The sequence below is a fragment of the Bubalus kerabau genome, chromosome 7 (genome assembly GCF_029407905.1).
Source record: "Bubalus kerabau isolate K-KA32 ecotype Philippines breed swamp buffalo chromosome 7, PCC_UOA_SB_1v2, whole genome shotgun sequence".
NCBI classification, from domain to species: Eukaryota; Metazoa; Chordata; class Mammalia; order Artiodactyla; family Bovidae; genus Bubalus; species Bubalus kerabau.
Window position 1 is genome coordinate 117,373,771 of NC_073630.1, and position 21,981 is coordinate 117,395,751.

General features: G+C 43.6%; 1 protein-coding gene across 4 annotated transcripts in view; it reads left to right on the top strand.

Moving 5' to 3' along the window:
* The window catches only part of KIAA0232 (KIAA0232 ortholog), an 82,049-nt gene that overhangs the window by 28,981 nt on the left and 31,087 nt on the right, over positions 1-21,981 (top strand). For all 4 annotated transcript variants that reach the window (XM_055589170.1, XM_055589171.1, XM_055589172.1 and 1 more), the window contains exons 2-3: positions 2,707-3,205; positions 18,637-18,774. In XM_055589170.1, the coding sequence (XP_055445145.1) occupies positions 2,975-3,205; positions 18,637-18,774 (369 nt within the window). In that variant the 5' untranslated portion in view covers positions 2,707-2,974. The remainder of the gene's footprint in view (positions 1-2,706; positions 3,206-18,636; positions 18,775-21,981) is intronic.

Consider the following 21,981-nt stretch of genomic DNA (forward strand, 5'->3'; position numbering starts at 1 on the left):
TTTCCAGTGAGTCGACTCTTTGCATGAGGTGGCCAAAGTACTGGAGTTTCAGCTTCAGCATCATTCCTTCCAATGAACACCCAGGACTGATCTCCTTTAGAATGGACTGGTTGTTTCTCCTTGCAGTCCAAGGGACTCTCAAGAGTCTTCTCCAACACCACAGTTCAAAAGCATCCATTCTTTGGCACTCAGCTTTCTTCACAGTCCAACTCTCACATCCATACATGACCACTGGAAAAACCATAACCTTGACTAGACGGACCTTTGTTGGCAAAGTAATGTCTCTGCTTTTGAATATGCTATCTAGGTTGGTCATAACTTTCCTTCCAAGGAGGAAGCGTCTTTTAATTGCATGGCTGCATTCACCATCTTCAGTGATTTTGGATCTCAAAAAAATAAAGTCTGACACTGTTTCCGTTTCCCCATCTATTTGCCATGAAGTGATGGGACCAGATGCCATGATCTTCATTTTCTGAATGTTGAGCTTTAAGCCAACTTTTTCACTCTCCTCTTTCACTTTCATCAAGAGGCTTTTGAGTTCCTCTTCACTTTCTGCCATAAGGGTGGTGTCATCTGCATATCTGAGGTTATTGACATTTCTCCAGGCAATCTTGATTCCAGCTTGTGCTTCTTCCAGCCCAGCGTTTCTCATGATGTACTCTGCATAGAAGTTAAATAAGCAGGGTGATGATATACAGCCTTGATGTACTCCTTTTCCTATTTGGAACCAGTCTGTTGCTCCATGTCCAGTTCTAACTGTTGCTTCCTGACCTACATGCAGGTTTCTCAGGAGGCGGGTCAGGTGGTCTGGTATGCCCATAGTTGCATCCTATATTTTTAATCTCAGACATTGTAGTTTTCATCTTTAGATATTTGATTTTTATTATCTTTTTGAACTTACGGAATATAGTCATAATTGCTGTTTTAAAGTCTTTTTCTCCTTCTTCTAACTTTTGTGTCAATTCTGGATTGGTTTCAGTTCATTTTTCTCCTCATTTCCACTCCCTTTGTGTTCCATTTCTTTGCACGCCTCCTAATTTTTTAATTTTTTTGGCCACACTGTGCAGTTTGTTAGATCTTAGTTCCCTGACCAGGGACTGAACCCAGACCCTCAGCAGTGAGAGTGCAGACCCTAACCTCTGGACTGCCAGGGAATTCCCACATGTCTGCTAATTTTGATTAGGTGCCAAATGTGGTAAATTTTATCTTCTTGGGCGGTGGATATTTTTGCATTCCTGTAAATTTCTTGAACTTTGTTCGGGGGCCTTAGTGAAAATAGTTGGAAGCAGTGTGGCCTGTGGGGACTTGAATTTTAAGATGTACTAGGCAAGTCCAGAGCAGTGTTTACTGTAGGGCTAGTGACTCCCCATTACAGAGTTGAGGCCCACTGAGCCCTCTGCCTGATGTGGCCGGAACTGTGAGGTCTTCCAGCCCCGACTGGCGGCAGCGAGCAGTGCCCCCGGCCGTGCTGAGCCCTGGGCCCGTCTCCACCTTTGCTCCGTGATGACCCTCTCCTGTGCACTGGCCAGGTCCTCGCCTGCATGCCCCGATCAACACTCTGCAGAAGGTGCAGGAGCAGCCCTTGCCAGTGTCTGCTGATTTCCTCTGGGCAGCTTTCCCCTCCTGGTACATTTTCCCTGTGATCTTCAGCTGCCTTACCTTCTCTCACCTCCTAGAGCCACTGCTTCAGGTCCCCGCATCGTCTTGGGGTGCCTTCATTGGATGAGTACTGCCTTGTCTACCTGCTTCAAGTGGTGTCCCGAATTGAGTGTATTGTTTAATTGATGATCCGCCTGGCATCCTGAGATCCAAACATGTTAAAAGAATTTCGGAAGATGTTTTAATTTTGAAAGTCAGCTGGAAAAGTTTAGCAAGTAAAAACAGAAAATCTTTGCTTTGATTTATCTAGTTTTTATAATTCAGAAAAGATAGTATGGTAAAGAAGATTTTAGAAAGTAGCAGAAGCCATATGACTGTGTGTGCATGGTCAGTCGTGTCCAACTCTTTCTGACCCCATGGACTGAAGCCTGCTAGGCTCCTCTGTCCATGGAATTTTCCAGGGAAGAATACTGGAGTGGGTTATTATTTCCTACTCTAGAGGATCTTCCCGACCCAGAGATCAGACCCGCATCTCTTGTGTCTCCTGTGTTGGCAGGTGGATTCTTTACCACTGTGCCACCTGGGAAGCCCAGAATACTTTAACCTAGTGATACATTAATCTAGTAACATCGTCCTGTGGTGGATTTAAACCTGTATGTAACATCTAATGTGTAGTCCTAGATGAAATGCAGGAAGCTGAGTCTTAAATTTTTGGTAAGGAGGGTCTGTCTTTCTGGCTTGATGCTCTTACTAGAAATAACTATTGATACATTTTTTTAAAGTCATTTTTGGTAGCCCTCTGATTGCCAAAATTCCTATAAAAGCTGATCCAATGAGATTTACCTATTACTGTTAGTCTTCATTTTCTAGTGGCATAAATTAATCAGAACTCTAGCATAAAGAGTATTATGACTTAATAAAGCCATTGTTAGATTAGTTTGACATGTTGAAAGGGTTAATTTAGTGAGAAAAGCTATTAAAAGAGTGGCCTGTATCACAAGTGATCAGAGAGTCAAACAGGAATGGTTTATTTGGATTTTTTTGGTCAAAAGATCAATCATTTATATCTGTACATAATGCTACCTTTTTTCTCTCTTATTTTTGTAGGTTCTGCTGGAGACTTACATTTGGCCTCGATGTGAAATTAAAGTAGAAAATCGTATCTACATGTATGTTAATATCAGGATGTTGATTCATTGGTCATGCCTGCAGAGGGAAATTCAGTTGTAGATGGCTGACTGCCAGCAGAAATAAATGTTTACCCTAGATGTCCAGCATCTCTCCTTTTTACTGGAGTGAAAATCCCCTCCAGACACCAACAGAACATCACTGCAGAAAATGCTTCGCATTTTAAGGATGTCAGCCACCTAAGTTCATGCGCCCTGTCTGTACAGTTGCTGTGGACGGTTTACCATCTGAAAGCTCCTCCAGCTCTTACCCAGGCCCCGTATCTGTCTCTGAAATGTCTCTGCTTCATGCTTTGGGTCCCGTGCAGACCTGGCTGGGACAAGAGCTAGAGAAATGTGGCATTGATGCCATGATTTATACTCGATACGTCCTCAGTCTTCTGCTGCATGACGGCTATGACTGCGACCTGCAGGAACAGGTATTTACGTGCTGTAAATGTTTCGTGAAAGCTCATGATTGTGTCTGCATGTCTGCATTTTTCCTCCCAAGAGTGCTTTCGTACTCTGGAGCAGGTAGACGGCTGTGGTCCAGAAACTTCTAAGCTGATGAGCCAGGCCACCGAGCACACTGGTGCAGTCACTGTCTCCGAGACTTGACCGACGTTCTGGCAGACTCTGGATCTTCTCACGGATGGTAGTAGTTAGGTGACTGCTGCCTTGGAGCAGCACTGCTCCAGAATGTTGGTTTAGGAAGATGAGACATGATGATTACAAGTTTTAATCATTGTGTCTATTAATACTGCTTAACGTTTCAAACTTTAATGTTTCATCTCCAACAGTGATGGTAAGCTGCTTATTAATCCAAGTGTGTGTTTTGAATCAGGAGAGTTAAAATTTTGATAAAGCATATAACCTTAAATACTCAGTGGATATGAATTTGAGGAAACTCTGGGAGATAGTGGTGGACAAAGGAGCCTGGCATGCTGCAGTCCATGGAGTCGCAAAGCATTGGACACGATTTTGCGACTGAACGATAACAAAATGACCTCAAATGAGCCATTATACATATTACTTGACTTAGGTGCATAGGTGAATAAAGCAAACAAATCTGTGTTCTTGACAAAGATCTCAACTTTGGTCTCACTCACCAGGAGAAGCTGCTGAGTATGAGGCTTGCTGAAAGGGAAGCAGAGCTCTCAGCGGAGCGGGTGGTTTCTGAGTGACTTCGGGGCACAGATTTCACCTAAAAGGGCGTGGTTGGGGACTTCCCTGGTGTTCCGGTGGTTAGGACTCCGCGCTTCCATTGCAGAGGCCGCAGGTTCAATCCCTGGTTGGGGAACTAAGATCCCACATGTGGCAAGGCGCAGACAAGCCAAAAAAAGAGTGTTTTGTGGGCAGTTTTTAGTTGTTGTTTTAAACCATTGTCAGGAACACTTTCATTGACAGAAGAAACTGGCTTTGACGTTCCGAACCACAGAGGAGTCTTATAAACACGGGGGCTTCACGGCAAGCCCCGCTCGTCACGTGTTGGTGGTGCAGCGTGCTCATCACTGCTGGGGTTTGCTCGTTCTCTTCACTGCTGGGGTTTGCTCGTTCTTTCTACATTTTCCTTGCTTCCAGATTGGCTACTGGCCTGTCTGGTGACAATTGGGTCAAGTAAGGTTTTGAGGGAGTTGACGTGTAAAAACCTAATCATCAGAAAATGTGTTATTTTGGTGGTCAATAGTTTGTATGATTTTCTTGCCGAAGCTCTATTATTTTCCATCATATTTCCAGTAAATGTAAATATACTTTTTTAGGGGCAAGTAAAATGCTAAATCCACCAAATAGACTAGAGATCTGTTCAAGAAAATTAGAGATACCAAGGGAACATTTCATGCAAAGGTGAGCACAATAAAGGACAGAAACTGTATGATTCTAACAAAAGGAGAAGCTATTAAGATGTGGCAAGAATACACAGAAAAACTGTAGCAAAATGGTCTTAATGACCTGGATTACTGTGATGGTGTGATCACTCACCTAGAGCCAGACATCCTGAACATGAAGTCAAGTGGGCCTTAGGAAGCATGACTATGAACACAGCTAGTGGAGGGGAAGGGATACCAGCTGAGCGATTTCAAATCCTAAAAGATGATGCTGTGAAGTGCTGCACTCAATATGCCAGCAAATTTGGAAAACTCAGCAGTGGCCACAGGACTGGAAAAGGTCAGTTTTCATCCCAGTCCCAAAATGCACTGCACAGTTGTACATATTTCACATGCTAACAAGGTAATGCTCAAAATCCTTCAAGCTAGGCTTCAACAGTATGTGAACCAAGAACTTCCACATGTACAAACTTGATTTAGAAAAGGCAGAGGAACCAGAGATCAAATTGCCAACATCTGTTGGATCATAGGAAAAAAACAGATAATTCCAGAGAAACATCTACTTCTGCTTCATTGACTTCACTAAAGCCTTTGTATAGATCACAACAAACTGTGGAAAATTCTGAAAGAGATGGGAATACCAGACCACCTTACTTGCCTCCTGAGAAACTTGTATGCAGGTCAAGAAGCAACAGTTAGAACCGGACATGGAACAACAGACTGGTTCATAATTGGGAAAGGAGTACATCAAGGCTATATATTGTCACCCTGCTTATTTAACTTGTATGCAGAGTACATCATGCGAAATGCTGGGCTGGATGAAGCACAAGCTGGAATCAAGATTGCCAGGAAAAACATCAATAACCTCAGATATGCAGATGACACCACCTTATGGCAGAAAGTGAAGAGGAACTAAAGAGCCTCTTGATGAAGGTGAAAGAGGAGACTGAAAAAGCTGGCTTAAAACTCAATATTCAGAAAACTAAGATCATGGCATCCGGTCCCATCACTTCCTGACAAATAGGGAAACAATGGAAACAGTGACAGACTTTATATTCTTGGGCTTCAGAATCACTGTGGATGGTGACTGCAGCCATGAAATTAAAAGATGCTTGCTCCTTGGAAGAAAAAGCTATGACAAACCTAGACAGCATATTTAAAAGCAGAGACATTGTTTTGCTGACAAAGGTCCGTCTAGTCAAAGCTATGGTTTTTTCAGTAGGCATGTATGGACGTGAGATTTGGACCCTAAAAAAGGCTGAACACCAAAGAATTGATGCTTTCGAACAATGGTGTTGGAGAAGACTCTTGAGAGTCCCTTGTATGGCAAGGAGATCCAACCAGTCAATCCTAAAGGAAATCAACCCTGAATATTCACTGGTAGGACTGATGTCGATGCTGAAGCTCCAATACTTTGGCCACTTGATGTGAAGAATCAACTTATTGGAAAAGACCCTGATGCTAGTAAAGATTGAAGGCAGGAGGAGAAGGGGTTGACAGAGAATGATATGGTTGGATGACATTATTGACTCATGAGTTTGGGCAAACTCCTGGAGACAGTGAAGGACAGGGAAGCCTGGCGTGTCACAAAGAGTCAGAACTGACTGAGCGACTGAACAATGAGCAACAACCAAAGTACAAGAATTATTATTTCCAGAAATGAGGAAGGTGTTTCTGTTAACTTAGAAATCATATACTTCAGTTGTAAATATATACTCATATGAAACAAGTCAGAAGTATTTAAGTGTTAGATGCTGTAGGACATTGAAAGGGAAAAAACACAGGACTGCTGCTGAGATTCCAGTTGAACACTTAGATGATCAGACTTGTCTGTGAACTCCTGAGTTCTTTCTTCACTCTAGGGAGCTGGGGACGGGTCCTGGCCGCCGTCAGCACGCTCCGTGTTTCTCCTCCCTGTTCTGGTTCATGTTTAGGACACAGGACAGATAAAGGTCAGTGGAAACAGCATGCTGAGAATCACAAGGAGAATCCACTGGGAACCAGAAGGATCCTGAAATCGTTTTCTGCTCGTCCCAGACTAGCACGGTGCCAATAAGTCTCATGCTGATGGGGAAGGTCATATTGGAAATGCCCTTTCGTAGAAGAGGACCCAAGGGTCAGCCAGCCCCTCGGTAACTTTTCCGAGCCTCGAGGAGGAGGAGGATATGCTGAGTCAGGGCAGGGAGCCACAGAAGGCGCTGAGCTGACCTCCTGTGGCTCAGACTCTGGCCAGCAGGTGTGCTCGGGAGCCCACTGTAGGCAACGAGGCGTGCCACCTCCCTGGTCCCTGGGTCACACCCAGGGTGGCCTCACCCCCCCAACCCCCGCCCTGTGCATTGGAGGTCAGGTGACTCCGCCTTGGGGGTGTTTGTTTTCTCACATCCTTTCTCATCCCTCAGTCCTTGAATTAGCCTGACCTTGAAAACGACTAGTTTTAAGGTCATGGCTGCAACTACTGACCTTATTTGTCATGATGAATCCATGGCTTTTCTCAGTTTTGGTTAAAAGAAACAGAGCTCCTGAGGTCTAAGAAACAGGTCTGTACTTGTCCCAGCATCCCTGGACCACCGGGTAGGAAGTGCAGCTGATCAGGCCCTCATCTAGGTCGAGGCTGACAGGCAGCCTGAGTTTTAAGTGTAACCCTCTGATCTGGGCGGGGCTGGGAGTACATTGTGGCATCAGCTGATGCCTGTGTAGTCCTGGGCAACAACCGCCTTCTAATGTGTAGATACTGTAGTTGGCTCACAGTAATTTTACTTCCACAAAGTTTTCTTCGTTTTTTTTTTTCCTTTTTGGTTACGATTACCATATTCTGATAAACGCATGCTTAGCTAAACCAGGTATTCACTATAAACTACTTTTAGCTGTAAATATAAACCACTTTTCTAATCCATCCTTCAAGGCCCAGATCACCTTTCTCTGTGAATGCATTCCTGACAGCTCCTGACGAAAACAGTGTCGTCGTCTTCCAAGCTTGACCGTGTTTCTGCTCTTCATTATGGTTATTTGAATGTGTCTCTCCCAGTAATTTATAAGGTGTTTAATGGCAGAAATCATATAATCATCTTAAAATTTTTTTAACTTATTTTTTGAAATAATTTCAAACATCAGAAGAATTAGAAGAATAGAGCAAAGACTTTCAGTCAGCCCCTTATTGCTAACATGTTCCCACTTTTGCTTATTTCTCCCCTCTCCTTTTGATGCCCATCTCTCCTACATGAATCAGCCTATTATTTGTTGATTGCATTTTCTCTAAGCCACAGGACAGTTACAAAATCCAGGAAATTAACTCCAACACGTTATGACCTAGTATACTGGTGATGTTCAGTGATGTCCTCCACTGCAGTTTTTCTCCTCGCCTAGGGTCATGCATTGACTTTCGTGGTCACGTCTCTTTATAATTTCTTTTAACCTGGAGTGGTTCCTCGTCTTTCCTTTGTGTCTCATGACGACATTTTTGATGCATACAGGCCAGTTATCTTATAGTGTCCCCCTATGGGTGCATCTGCTTCCTCCCATTTAGAGTCCGCTTATGCCTCAGTGGGGAGAAGGCAATGGCACCCCACTCCAGTACTCTTGCCTGGAAAATCCCATGGACGGAGGAGCCTGGTGGGCTGCAGTCCATGGGGTCACTAAAAATCAGGCATGACTGAGTGACTTCCCTTTCACTTTTCACCTTCATGCATTGGAGAAGGAAATGGAAACCCACTCCAGTGTTCTTGCCTGGAGAATCCCAGGGACGGGGGAGCCTGGTGGGTTGCCGTCTATGGGGTCGCACAGAGTCAGACATGACTGAAGCGACTTAGCAGTAGCAGCAGCAGTATGCCTCAGGGCAGTGGCATTACACAGGCGGCGAGCCTCCTTCATGGTGCTTCATGGCAGACAGCACGCAACACCAGTCTGTTTCGCTCTGGTGGACGCTGAATTTGGTTCCACTGGTGGCTGCCAGCTTTCTGCACTACGAAGCTGAGCGCCTCGCTGTGTGGTTTTCAGGTCACCTGTTCAGAGGAGACTTTATGAGCTTACATCCATGGATGGCTCCCACCTGGATCCGTTGTTACTCTGATGGTCACGAAATGGTGATTCTTTGTCTGACTCAGTTATGCCCGCCCCTTCGGTCGTCGATGTTCTGCTTGCAAGGGCCTTCGTCTTAGCGTTCGTGTTCCTGTGGTGTGGAGAGCAGACCTCAGGCCAGGCGCAGTGCCGCCGGCCGCTTCCCGCCACGTCTTGAATTGGTTTACTTTTTAAAAGAGGGTATTTGTTTGTTTACCTGTTTAGTTAGGTGTTTATTTGGCTTGTCTTAGCCTCAGTCTTTCTTTGACCACAATATTTAAAAAGAAACCTTCCATTTTCAGTCTTGTTTTCTGCTTTATTTTTCTTCATAACACTTGTTTAACCAGTGAAGTTGCTCAGTTGTGTCTGACTCTTTGCGACCCTATGGACTTTGGCCCACCAGGCTCTTCCATCCGTGGAATTTTCCAGGCAAGAGTACTAGAGTGGGTTGCCATTTCCTTCTCCAGGGGATCTTCCCAACCCAGGCATTGAACCCAGGTCTCCTGCATTACGGGCAGATGCTTTACTGTCTGAGCCACCAGGAAGCCCATGACACTTGGTACTGCCCAGAATTGTGGGATTGTTGGCCGTGTTTTCTGTCTATCTGTAAGCCTCCTCCGCTGGGATATACAGTTCACGGAGCTAGGGACCTTGCCTGCCATGTTTTCTGCTCTATTCGTAGCCCTTGAGACAATTCGTGGGATGCAGGAGAGGCTCAGATGTTTATTAAAGAAAGGAACAGATGTGTGCTTCTTTCTCAGGCGTGTGACTTGTGTGTGGGTCGGGTGGGGAGCGTGGTGGAGGTGAGTGCAGAGGCCGTAGCTGCACACTGGGGCCTGCCCTTCAGAGAAGCTACTGAAGTTTCTTCCCTCCTCAGCACTGCCATCTCTCCCATCTTGAAGTGTACACATTTCTGTGGTATCATATGCATTCATAATGTTATGCAGCCATCATCCGTCTCCGAACCCTTTTCATCTCATAAAATGGAAGCTTTACAAAATTCCCCCTTCCCCCAGCCCCAGGCAACCACCATCATATCGGTTGGCCAAAAGGTTCGTTGAGGGTTTTTTCCCCAAAAATGTTAACATAAACTCTAGTGAACTTTTTGGCAAACCCAGTGCTTTCTGTCTTTATGATTTTTGACTACTCTTAAGGACCTCTTATCAATGGAATCGTATGATATTTATTTGTTTTTTTGTGACCAACTTATTTCACTGTGCATCACGTCTTCAGGGTTCATCTCTATTGCAGCAGGTGTCAGAATTTCCTTCCTTTTTAAGGCCAAGTAGTATTCTATCATCGGAGAAGGCAATGGCACCCTGCTCCAGTACTCTTGCCTGGAAAATCCCATGGATGGAGGAGCCTGGTGGGCTAAAGTCCATGGGGTCACTAAAAGTCGGACACGACTGAGCGACTTTACTTTCACTTTTCACTTTCATGCATTGGAGAAGGAAATGGCAACCCACTCCAGTGTTCTTGCCTGGAGAATCCCAGGGACAGGAGCCTGGTGGGCTGCCATCTATGGGGTCGCACACAGTCGGACACGACTGAAGTGACTTAGCAGCAGCAGTATTCTGTCATACGGATATGCCACATTTTGCATATCCATCCATCCAACAGTGGACACTTGGGTTTCTCGCATGTTGAAGCTACTGTGAGCAGTACTGTTGTATGAATGCAGGTGGGCAAATATCTCATCAAGACACTGCTTTCAGCTTTGAGAGTTATTTGTCTGGAAGTGGAACTGCTGGACCTGCGGTGGTTCCGCTTTCACGTGAGCTGCACTCTGGTGCGCTCCCACCAGTGGTGAATGGGGTTCCGTTTCTCCACATCCTCACCAGCACTTGTTCTGTCCTGTTGGTTTGTTAGTTTTTCACAGTAGTCATCCTAATCGGTATCTTGTAGGTTTCACTTACATTTCCCTGATGAGTAATGATGTTGAGCATCTCTTCATGTGTTTATTGGCCATTCATGTATCTTCTTTGGAGATTCTCAAGTCTTTTTCCCATTTTTGAATCTCTCTTTGTTGTTGCATCTTAGGTATTCTCTACAGGTTTTGGATACTAACCCCTTATCGGATATGTGGTTTGTGGATATTTCCCCCTCCTTGGGGTTTGCCTTTTCACTCTGTTCATAGTGTCTTTCATTGCACTAAATTTAAAAAACTTAATGAGCCCAGTTTGTCTGTTTTTTCTTTTGTTACCTGTGTCTTTGGTGTCATATCCAAGAAATCTTTGCCCAGCATTTCTAAGTTTTAGCTTTTACGTATAGGTCTTTGATCCATTTTGAATTAACTTTTATATATGTTGTGTGTTAAGAGTCAAATTTCCTTCTTTCGCATGTGGTTATCTAGTTTTCCCAGCATCATTTGTTGACAAGACTGCCCTTTCCTCATTGAATGGCCTTGACACCCTTGTGAAAAACATTTTGAGCATGACTGTAAGGGTCTGTTACTTGGCTCTCTGTTCTAGTCATTGGTCTGTATGTCTGTCTTTATACCAGTACCTCACTGTCTCGATTTCTGTCTCTTTGTCACAGTTTCTTGTCTCTTTTTTGGCTGCTCCATGTGCCATGTGGGATCTTAGTTCGCTGACCAGGGATAAAACTCCAGCCACCTGCATTGGAAGTACAGAGTCTGCACTGGAAGTACAGAAGACCACTGGACTACCAGGAGAGCCCCAGTTTCAGTTTCTTTTAAATCCCTTAATTTAATTAATTGTATCTTCTCCCTCAGAGTCCATCATTCTACAAATGTAGCTGGATTACTGCATTTTCTATTTTTGCCTACAGGTTAAGAAAGAATAATCCTAGAACTAATTGCTCGTTGAGATGGATCATTTCTGTATTCAGCAGAACTTGTTTGTTCTTTTAGCCCACTTGTACTTTGCAGTATATCCCCATTAGCTTAGCATTTCACGGCTTGGAAAGGCTAGCATTTGCAGTGTTTTCCTTTACCATGGTCTTTAACAATAGCAACTGACCCATCCTTCGTTCCTCAGGTGTCTTGCTGCATATACTGTATTTCAACAACCATTCACTTAACAGACATTAAATTAACTTTATACATAAGGAGTAGGAGTTAGTAATAATGGTGGGTGCACAAGTTCATGTCGGCAAACTCCCTCAGATACCATAGTAAAAAGGGTGGGGTTTTTCAGTAAAATCTTTTCATGCAATAGAGAAAATGGTCTGACTAGAAATACTGCATTTAGTGCACATTTATAGGTTTTTACTCACCACGTGAGTGCCTATGACATGCTGGGCATTGATAGCGGCAGGATGGTGGAGATGACTGGGGATGGGCCCTGGGAAACAGCTGCCAGGTTAGGGGTCCCTGCCACGCTCTGGCTGCAGAGTCTGGGGCAGAACAGTCTTGAAACAAACGAGCGGTCGCAGAGGCAGCAGGGCCTGATGCTGGGAGCCCGGGGGGTGCAGTGAAGGGTGGGAGGAGATCAGCCTGGGCAGGGTGAGCAGGAAGCAGGTTCGCAAGAACCTGTCATTGTGCTCCACCGGGGGATCGGTATTTTAGTCCCAGAGACAAAAAGACCTGCTGCTGCATTTAGTCAGCAGTGCCAAGTGGCAGCGTTGTGGTGGGTGAGCTGGGTTGGGCAGCTGAAAGCAGGAAGGCCAGTGATGAACATGTTGGCTGATGACCTAGTAGGAAAAAAAGGATGTACTTAAGGTGACATTATGCTCATTTAATTTGTGCTACTCACTGAGAGGCAATTTACAGTTCCTTTGAGCTGTTAGAAGTGAATTTATTACTGAGGCCTCTCTTCAAATTCTAACTGCATCTTTCATTCACACGCAGTCACAAATCTGGCATACATTGGCTTAATTGGGAAGGAATGTCATATATCTAGAAGTCCGGAATCAGGACTGCCCCCGCCTGGTTCAGCAGAGCTTCCCTGGGTGTCCTCAGGGCGTAGGCTTGGCCCCCCTCCCCGCCTCCGCCTCCCCTTGGTTCTGCAGCTTAGTTCTGCAGCTACTCCCCAGGGTTGGAGGGCACAAGAAGGTGAGCATCACGTTTGGCAGACGTCCTGTGCACACGCTGTGGTTTTTCCAGTGGTCATGTATGGATGTGCGAATTGGACCATAAAGAAAGCTGATCACCGAATAATTGATGCTTTTGAACTGTGGTGTTGGAAAAGACTCTTGAGAATCCCTTGGACAGAAAGACAATCCAACCAGTCCATCCTAAAGGAAATCAGTCCTGAATATTCATTTGAAGGACTGATGTTGAAGCTGAAACTCCAGTACTTCGGCTACCTGATGCGAAGAGCTGACTCATTCAGACCCTGATGATGGGAAAGATTGAAGGAAGGAGGGGAAGGGGACGACAGAGGAGGAGATGGTTGGATGACATCGCCGACTCAGTGGACATGAGTTTGAGTTCACCCCGGGAGTTGGTGATGGACAAGGAGACCTGGCGTGCTGCAGGCCATGGGGTCGCAAAGAGTCTAAGCGACTGAACTGAACTGAACCACAGGCTCCAGAGGGTGTGGTCCCTGCATTCCCAGCAGAAACCTTTCAGGGCAGGGGAGGTGCTTTATTTAAACTGCTCACTTCTGATTGCTCATCTGCCTCTCTCCAATCCTGTGGCCAGACGCATGAAACGTGCTTATTACTATTCAGCCAATCAGAGCCCAGAGCTGGGAGGAGCCTTAGTCCCATTCAGGTGCTGGTGGTTCTGGAGTTCCATGACTGCTAAGGGGAAAGAGTGGGCGACGACAGCAGACGTCAGTGATCCCAGCTGTATTTCAGAATGTTGTGTTCTTTTTCTTCCTCCAGCTCTCAATTGCCTTTGTGATAGAAGACAGCAAGACAAAGTCAATCAAAACTCTAGCTTTTAAGTTCCCTCGCGATAGTGTCCAGAGAAGTACCTAATAGGTTCTCGGCCATAGCTTCTTTGGGGACTTGATAATTGCATTTTATCTTCAAGGTTATGACTTTGAAAAACCATAACTTGATGTAGTGAATTCATTGTTGATCAGTCGCTCAGTCATGTCCGAGTCTTTGGCGACCTCGTGGACTGCGGCATGCCAGGCTTTACTGAGTTTACCTAGTGCATATTCTGCACACGCTTAATGTTATACGTTCATGTCTAAGTGGACTTTTAATGAGTTTGCAGCATAGAAAATATAACAATAGAAGTATAGAGCTTTTTTAATACTGTGTTCTTTTAAAACCTGAATGCTAGTTTAATTCTAAAGGTTAATAAGTCATAATACATTCACACAGTACATGAAGCCCGAAAATAGAAAAAGGGAGCTCTCAAATATAGTAAGTGGAAGGAGCAGAATATAGAATAGTTATCGCATATGCTAGCATGTGTATAGCTTTACCTATAGACTTGATGCTGTTTCTTCATGAATTCAGCCTAATATCACAAGGCAAAATAGCACTTAAATGAAAATTTGTAATACGGTAGACTCACTCTGGAGAAGGCAATGGCACCCCACTCCAGTACTCTTGCCTGGAAAATCCCATGGATGGAGGAGCCTGGTAGGCTGCTGTCCATGGGGTCGCTAAGAGTCAGACACGACTAAGCGACTTCACTTTCACTTTTCACTTTAACGCATTGGAGAAGGAAATGGCAACCCACTCCAGTGTTCTTGCCTAGAGAATCCCAGGGATGGGGGAACCTGGTGGGCTGCAGTCTATGGGGTTGCACAGAGTCGGACACGACTGAAGCGACTTAGCAGCAGCAGCAGACTCACTCTAACAGCTAACGTTGCTTGAGTCACAATTAATGTCAGGTTGCATCATTCATTATGTCAAAAGTTAAAACAAGAAGCAAAACCTCCATTCCCGCACAAATCTGCACTGGGTATGTTGTGCAGTCCCAGCAGCATCTTTCATGCCTTAACACAGGGCAGAGGAAAATGTCTTATCTCGGAATCTGTAACGGTTCGATGCAAAGCTCCCACTTCACTTTCACTTGGGAGTGATTGATCTGCAATGTGATAACATGTTGAAAAGGCACGTATCAAGAGAGGAAGCGAGCAGAATTTTATAAATGCCTTCTAAGCAACAAATAGTTTCCATTAAACCCATGCCTGTTGATTAATACCAGTATTCGGCAGTATCTATTTGTGTGAAAAGGCATTTTCAAAGATGAGATACATAAAATCTACAAATCAGCATTAACAGGACAGTTAGGTAAGGGGGAAAAAGTCATCAGGTTGGAAAGGAAGAACGAAAACTCTTTCTAATGACTTGATGTGGTGTTATATAATAGAAAATCCTAAGGAAGGAAATTAGAAAAATTCCATTTACAGTAGAATCAAAAAGAATTAAATTACTAGGAATAAGTTTAACAAAAGAAGTCAAGACTTGCACAGTAAAAGTTACAAACATCATTGACAGAAATCAAAGAAAACCTAATAAATAGAAAAGCATTCCATATTCATAGTCAGAAAACAATATCCATAAAGTTTCAGTGCTCACTAAGCTGATCTGCAGGTTCAAGGCAACCCCTGTCAGAATCCCAGCTGCCTTTGTTGCAGAAATTGGCAAGCCAATCCTGAAATTCATGCAAAATGCAAGGGATCCAGAATAGCCAAAAGAATTTGAAAAAGAACAAAGTTGGAGGACTCACACTTCCAATTTTAAAACCTACTGCACGGCCCCTGTAAGCAAGACGGTTTGATCCTGGCCTGCATGTGACTGGGTGTATATAATGGAACTGAGAGTTCAAAAATAAACCTTTGTAATTTCCAACTAGACCCTTCAGTGGGGAAAGAAACGCCTTCAGTAAAAGGTGCTGGGACAACAGGGCAACCGTGTGTAAAAGAATGAAGTTGGACTCCTGCCTCATACCACATGTAAATATTAAGTCAAAATGGGTTACCGGCTGAAATGTAAGAAATGAAACTGTAAAACTTGGGAGAAAACATGACTTGAGTTAGGCAGTGATTCTCTAGATAAGGTACCAAAGCACAAACAGCCAAAGAGGACATCAGTGAATTGACTTCATCACAGTGAAAAGCTTTTATACGTAAAAGGACATCATCAAGAAAGTGAATAGACAAGCCTGGTGTCTCTTCAGAAGGTTGAACCCTAGAGTTAACCATGTGACCCAGCAGTTCCACTCCTAGATATATCCCCAGCAAGACTGGAAATATATGTCCCTAGAAAAACTTGTATTTGAATGTTCATAGCTGTATTATTCACAGTAGCCAAAAGGTGAGAAGAATTCAGATGTCCCTCAGTGGAAGAATGGATAAACAAAATACAGTACATCCATGCACTGAAACATTAGTCGTAAAAGAGGATGAAGTGCTGATGATATGTCACAACATGCCTGAGCCTTTCAGGTATTACACTGAGCAAGAGAAACCAGGCAGGAAAAGAAGTGGATTGTGTAATTTCATTTATACGAAACACCCAGCACAGGAAAATCCATAGAGACAGCAGGTTGGTAGTTACCAGTGAGCCGGGGGAGAAAGGAATGGGACGTGACCGCTGGTGGGTGCAGGGCTTCCAATTGGGGTGGTGAAAAATGTTTTAAAATAATGATGATTTTGCATTACCCTGTGAATTATACCCAAAACCCCTGAATTGTATATTTAAAAAGTAAATTCTGTGGTGTGTGACAGACGAAGCAAGTACCAGACACTTGTTCTAGGCGAAGAGCTATAGGAACTCTTTTCATTTCTCTATTTTTGACTTACAAATTTTCCATTAAAAAAAAAAAAACTTTTGACTGTTTAGGGAGTCTGACCTACAAGAAAAATTGTAGACTCCTCTTCTGCTCACCAAGAGTCAGGCTCCTTGGTGGTCTCTTCGTACATTTCTCTCAGACATTTGAATGCACATTAACAGGTGTGTGTGTGTACTTGAACCAAAAATAAAATCATACTGTTGTATGAACACCTTGTCTCATATATGTTGGGAATAGCTTCTCATGTCAGTGGGTGTGCTTCATAATCTCCTTAACGGCTGTGTCTTACTGCCTGGTCAGTTATAACTCATGCACCAAGTCCTCCTTGCTTGACATTTAAGTTGTTTGTCCATGTTTGCTGTTGAGAACTATATGATGAACATCACTATAGCAAAATCTGTGCACATTTTGGTGTTGTTTTTTTTTTTAGGCTAAATTCCCAGAAGTAGAGTTATTGATCAGAAGTACATACACGTGTTTAAGACATTGGGTGTGTGTTGTCACACTGCCCTCCCGGAGGACAGTGTCCATGTGAATTTTCAAAGTCCCTCAGTCTGTCTATGAAAACTTTATTTGGACCTTTAAATGTGTTATTAATCCTGCTGAGCTTAAATATGGCTTCAGTAGAGAAACGTGTTCATAATGCTCGGTAAAGGGAAAGCCAGTCTCAGCAACTGAAACAGAAAGGAGCTCTGTTCTGAGTAATTACACAGAAGTTTTCTACCTTTATTTTATACACCATGAGCAGCAGAGCCAGATTACGACAGTTCTCCGCCTTCAGAAGCTTTGGCTCTCCGTTGTCATGGGTCCGTTCCCATTCTGTGAAAGGACAAGCTCTATCTCCAGAAGATATCACTGATAAGAAATGTCAGTGTCAGGCTTTAGATGTCATGTAGCCAAACATTAGATAAGCAGGAACAGACTTGAGAGCTCTCACTTGGCCATCAGGCACATTTTCCCTTGGCAAATGGAGTCGACACCACTCAGCCAGAAAATGGTTTTTGGATTCATGAGATCATCAGACGTGCCCAAGAAATTATGTAAAAAGTATGTTAATTACAATGTGTATGGAGAGAAGGGTCCTCCCACTCTTTACCTGGTGTTAGAAAAGTAATTTTTATGTATTTGATCAAAGTAAAGACTAGATAGACAGTTGATGGTATATGAATTTGATCCTTAAAGATCTTTTGAATTAATTATTATTGTGCTTTTCCTTCTTTATTCCAGCTCATTCATTAATTCATATCCATTTCCTGAGGGCTTACCATAGGCCAGATATTCTTTGGAGTAGTTTTCTTAATTTGCCTTAGTCTGTCTTTCTAATCTTTTTTTTTTTTTCCTAACTCTTGTTGTATGTCCATTGGTTTTAATAATAACTTACCAGATGAAAGGCAAAGTGAAGTAGCTGAGCAATTAAAAATATTCAAGTTCCAGTTTAGGGAAGTGAAGTAAACCTATTGGAATATTATGTAGCCAAAGAATTTGTAGTAACATGCAGGTAATTTTTACAATATAAGTTAAGTGCAAAATTATACAGACAGTGTGAATTCAATCATGCTTTTTCTTTTTTTTTTTTAAGTGTGTGAAAATTGTTCTAATTTTCTCTGGTGGTAGGATCATGGAAGATTTGCTTTCTTCCTATTTTTCAAATTTTCCTTAGTTTTTATAACAGGCATATATAATCAAGGGGAAAATAAGAATACTAACAGAATATTTTATATCTGTTGCTTTCTGGACTGCAAGATATAGAAATAGGAATGAACCATCCAACTGTTAAATGTTAAAATCTGTTAGTAAGGGACTTCCCTGGCTGTCCAGGGGTTAGGACTTTGCCCTTCTACTGCAGGGGGCCATGGGTTTGGAGATCCCGCATGTCACGTGGCATGGCCAAAAAAAAAAAAAAAAAAAAAGCTAGTAATATGAACACTTGCTATTGACAGGTGGGAAGGACAGAAAAGAGGACATTTGTGTGTATAGTTGTTTATACTGAAATTTAAATAACACTGACATTTGCATATGAATGTCTGAGTTGTTTATTAGTGTTTCCTACAAACATAAATGGGTGAGATTTGTTGAGATCATAAATCCTAAATAATAATCTAATAGTAATCTCAGTAATAGGTATTAAAACGATGGATTATCCTGAATAGTCTGGTTGATTATTGATTACTGTTCTGACAGTGTTCTATGGCCTCATAATTTATTAATGTGTACCAACTTGTGAATGAAGATATTTGTAGAGGAAATGTGTATGTAAGTATGTGGGAAATAATAAGTGTTTGAAACTTGATGTCGATCATTGAAACTGGTCTTAATTTTATTTCAGGAGAATGACATCTTCCTGGGCTGGGAAAAAGGAGCTTATAAGAAATGGGGGAAGAGTAAGAAGAAGTGCTCAGATCTAACCCTGGAAGAAATGAAGAAGCAGGCCGCTGTCCAGTGTCTTCGATCTGCTTCTGATGAAGTGAGTTTACATTTGGTTTCTAATACTTACGGGAGAAAAAGGGGGGAGGTGTTTCTTAAAAGTTTATAAATAATACGTCTTGACCAAAAAAAAAAAAAAACTTAGAAAAATAAAGTACTCATTATCTTACCACTGTTATGTAAATATTACCTTGTTTTCCTTTGTAGCATTTTTCTGTATGTATTGAGTTTTCTATGATGTGTTTTTTTAAGTACTATTGTGATTAGAGAATACCTCATTTAATATCTTTTCCCCACTCAATATATATTTCATTTTGTTATTACATTACCTTTTAGTGGCTAAGTTGCATTATCCAGTAATATTCCAATAGCCATCTGGTATTGGCGTGCTGCGATTCATGGGGTCACAAAGAGTCGGACACGACTGAGCGACTGAACTGAACTGAACTGATGCTCTTTGTTACTGGATGCGTAGATTGCTCTTTATTTTTTGTTACACTGTCTAGAATATTTTCATGTGTGCTGTTTCCGCATCTCTATTATTTCCTTTGGACACGTTGCTAAAAGTGTGATAACGACTCTAACATTTAAGATCACTATATTTGCTTGATTCATAACTTTTTGCTTGTTTTTAAGGAAAATACTGTAGGATGATGTTATTGCTGTTTTAACATTTCATGTAAAATATTTCTCATGTCCTTCAGCAACCTGAAATAGAATCGTTTTAGAGTATAATCACCTATTTAAATTCATGCTACGAGTTCTTACTTTATTACTCACTATAAGATGTAATCTCTAAGATCATAACTACCTAGAAAATTATTTTGCTTTTACCATGCTATTTGACCTAGGCGCTCTAGGTGCCTTTATAATACAGAGTTAAATTACAGCGTTTCTATTATAGAGAGGCTTCTGGCCTTCAGAAACTTCCTCCCTAAATTATCTCATGGTCTGACGTTGGGGTAGCCAGCTTCGCTGCACTTGATAATACGCATATTCTGTCTGACTGCTGCCTACCATACGTGTCTTTCCAAGCTCATTCAGCACTTCCCAGCTGTGTGTTCTCGTCCCGCTCGGAGTGGTCTGTGGGAGCCCTGTCTGTGCATTCCTGTCTTCCCTTCACAGCTGTGCCAGGACTCTTGCGTTCCCCTGCTTTGCATCTCCAGGTACCAGCAGAGTGCGTGCCTGTCACGTGGAAGGTACTGACTGTCTCTCGAGCTGAGTGAACCCCAGTCTCTGCAGGAAGAGTTCCGCGTTCACCCCGTCCTCCTCTTCCTTTCCCTCCCCCACTTCAACTTTGTTAACTTAAGGTTTCTTGAAGCTGTTGCCTCATAGACTGTGGGCTAGGAGTTTGGAAATACCGCTCAGGTGGCTGTCTTAGGAACCTTTTCGTTACAGAGCGTAGAAACGTAATGAACCTCGTTTAAGACAAAGTGGAAATATACGTGAAGGAAACAAGGGTCTCTCACTGCAAATGCAGCAGCCTGAGCTGGGAACCCAATGATTGACAGCCAGAGTTATTGTGTCTAATGACCCACAGTCTCTCATCTGCTCCTCTCCCTGTTTCTGGGTCATTCCTTCTCTACCTGAAGTCTGGTATCCAAGCCCGTTCAGTTAGAGGGAAAATCTGATTGGCTGGACTCAGGCCATTGTCCACCTCTGGTTTGATAATCTGCATCAAGGGGACAGAGCCACCTGGAGCAGGGGCTGAGTGATAGAAAGTCCTCAGAGAAAAGGGGTGGTTGGACAGTTACCCAAAGAGTGTTTCCTGTGTGACCCTGAAGAGGGTAGTAGATTAGGAAAGGAATTCAGAGCTTTTAAAGGAATTCAAAACGCAGATGGCTTTTAAAAGTGAGAGGTTAGTTCAGGTAAATTCTCTGGGCCAAATCCAAAGACGCTACTGCTGAGTCATGGCTGGGAGGAAAATCTGAGTAGGGAGTTTCAATCTGGGAAAGGATCTTATTTCTGCTTTGGCCCAAAGTTGCTGAGAAATGACTCTAGCCTTTAACTCATGGCAAAGTGGAGCGAAAGATGAGGAGCTGAGGTCAGTGGGCGAAGGGGGAGTAGAGACAGCTGAAGTGCAGGACAGGACCCTGTCCTCCTGCAGCGAGGAGCTGGTGGGGGTTTGGGGGTACCCACGGGAGCTTGGTCAGGCAGAGAAGACGGCTCTTTAGCCTGGCTGTCAAAGGTGGGGTTTCTGTTTTCAAAACCAATGAAGAATATATTTCTTCTTTCCTCCTTTTATTAAAAACTGTTGCATTGCTTTTTCCTAACAAGGTTTTTTTTTTTTTTCCTAATCTTATCAAATGAAAGTTGGCCGAGGAAGTGGATGTGCCAGGCATTCACCAGGAGCTTGGTGTAGGCCGTTTGCAAGTCCCCTGGTTTTTCTTTCTAGACTCTGCTTCATTGAAAAGAAAAGAGCAGAGAAGGCCCCGTGTGGGTAGTTTCAACACAGATGTCTTCTATTTTGGACACAGTGCCTGTTGTATGCGGGTGTGTTGTTCCTTCCCCAAGTACTGAGGACGGTGATATCTGCGGTTCTGCGCTTTGCTCTCTCCCACACAGGTCTGATACCAGCTTCATGCCCTTCTCCGTGCAGCTCTGTGTGGTCACGGCAAACCGATGAGGGCCAGAGCCACCGACAAGTTTACAGGCTGATCGATTGCAGGGTTAGTGGCGCAATCGCGAGACAGGGACGCAGGCGATACTCTCGCTCTGTTAAGTAGTACAGGCTGATCGATTGCAGGGTTAGTGGCGCAATCGCGAGACAGGGACGCAGGTGATGCTCTCGCTCTGTTAGGTAGGCAGATAGGTAGCGGTGACGTCACGTGTTACATGTGAGATGAGTTCTTGTTTCTTGCCTGTGTGCACATGTAACCACTGCAGCTGCCACGCTGGCTGTTCCTGTAAAAGCACGCACCATCTTCAGACTCGCAGCTGCACCGTGGTTTATGCAGAACGGCGGGCTCCTCTGACTGCACTTTGCATCCCTGTGATGTGATGCTTGTCCCCATTTAATCCTGGCATCAAGGTGTCCCCACGTTAGAGCAGGCCTCTGGACCTGCTCCGTCGTGTAGTCCTCTGAGAAGAGTTCAAAACCACATGCAAGTTCAGTTATGTCAGAACTTTGTACGTTGGTTAGTTTGGTGGCACCGTGAAGCTGCGTGAGCCATTGCTCACTCCTCCAGGGGACCCTGCTCTGGAATGGACTTCGTTGTTCGTCAGGTCCAAGCTGAAACTGCCTTTG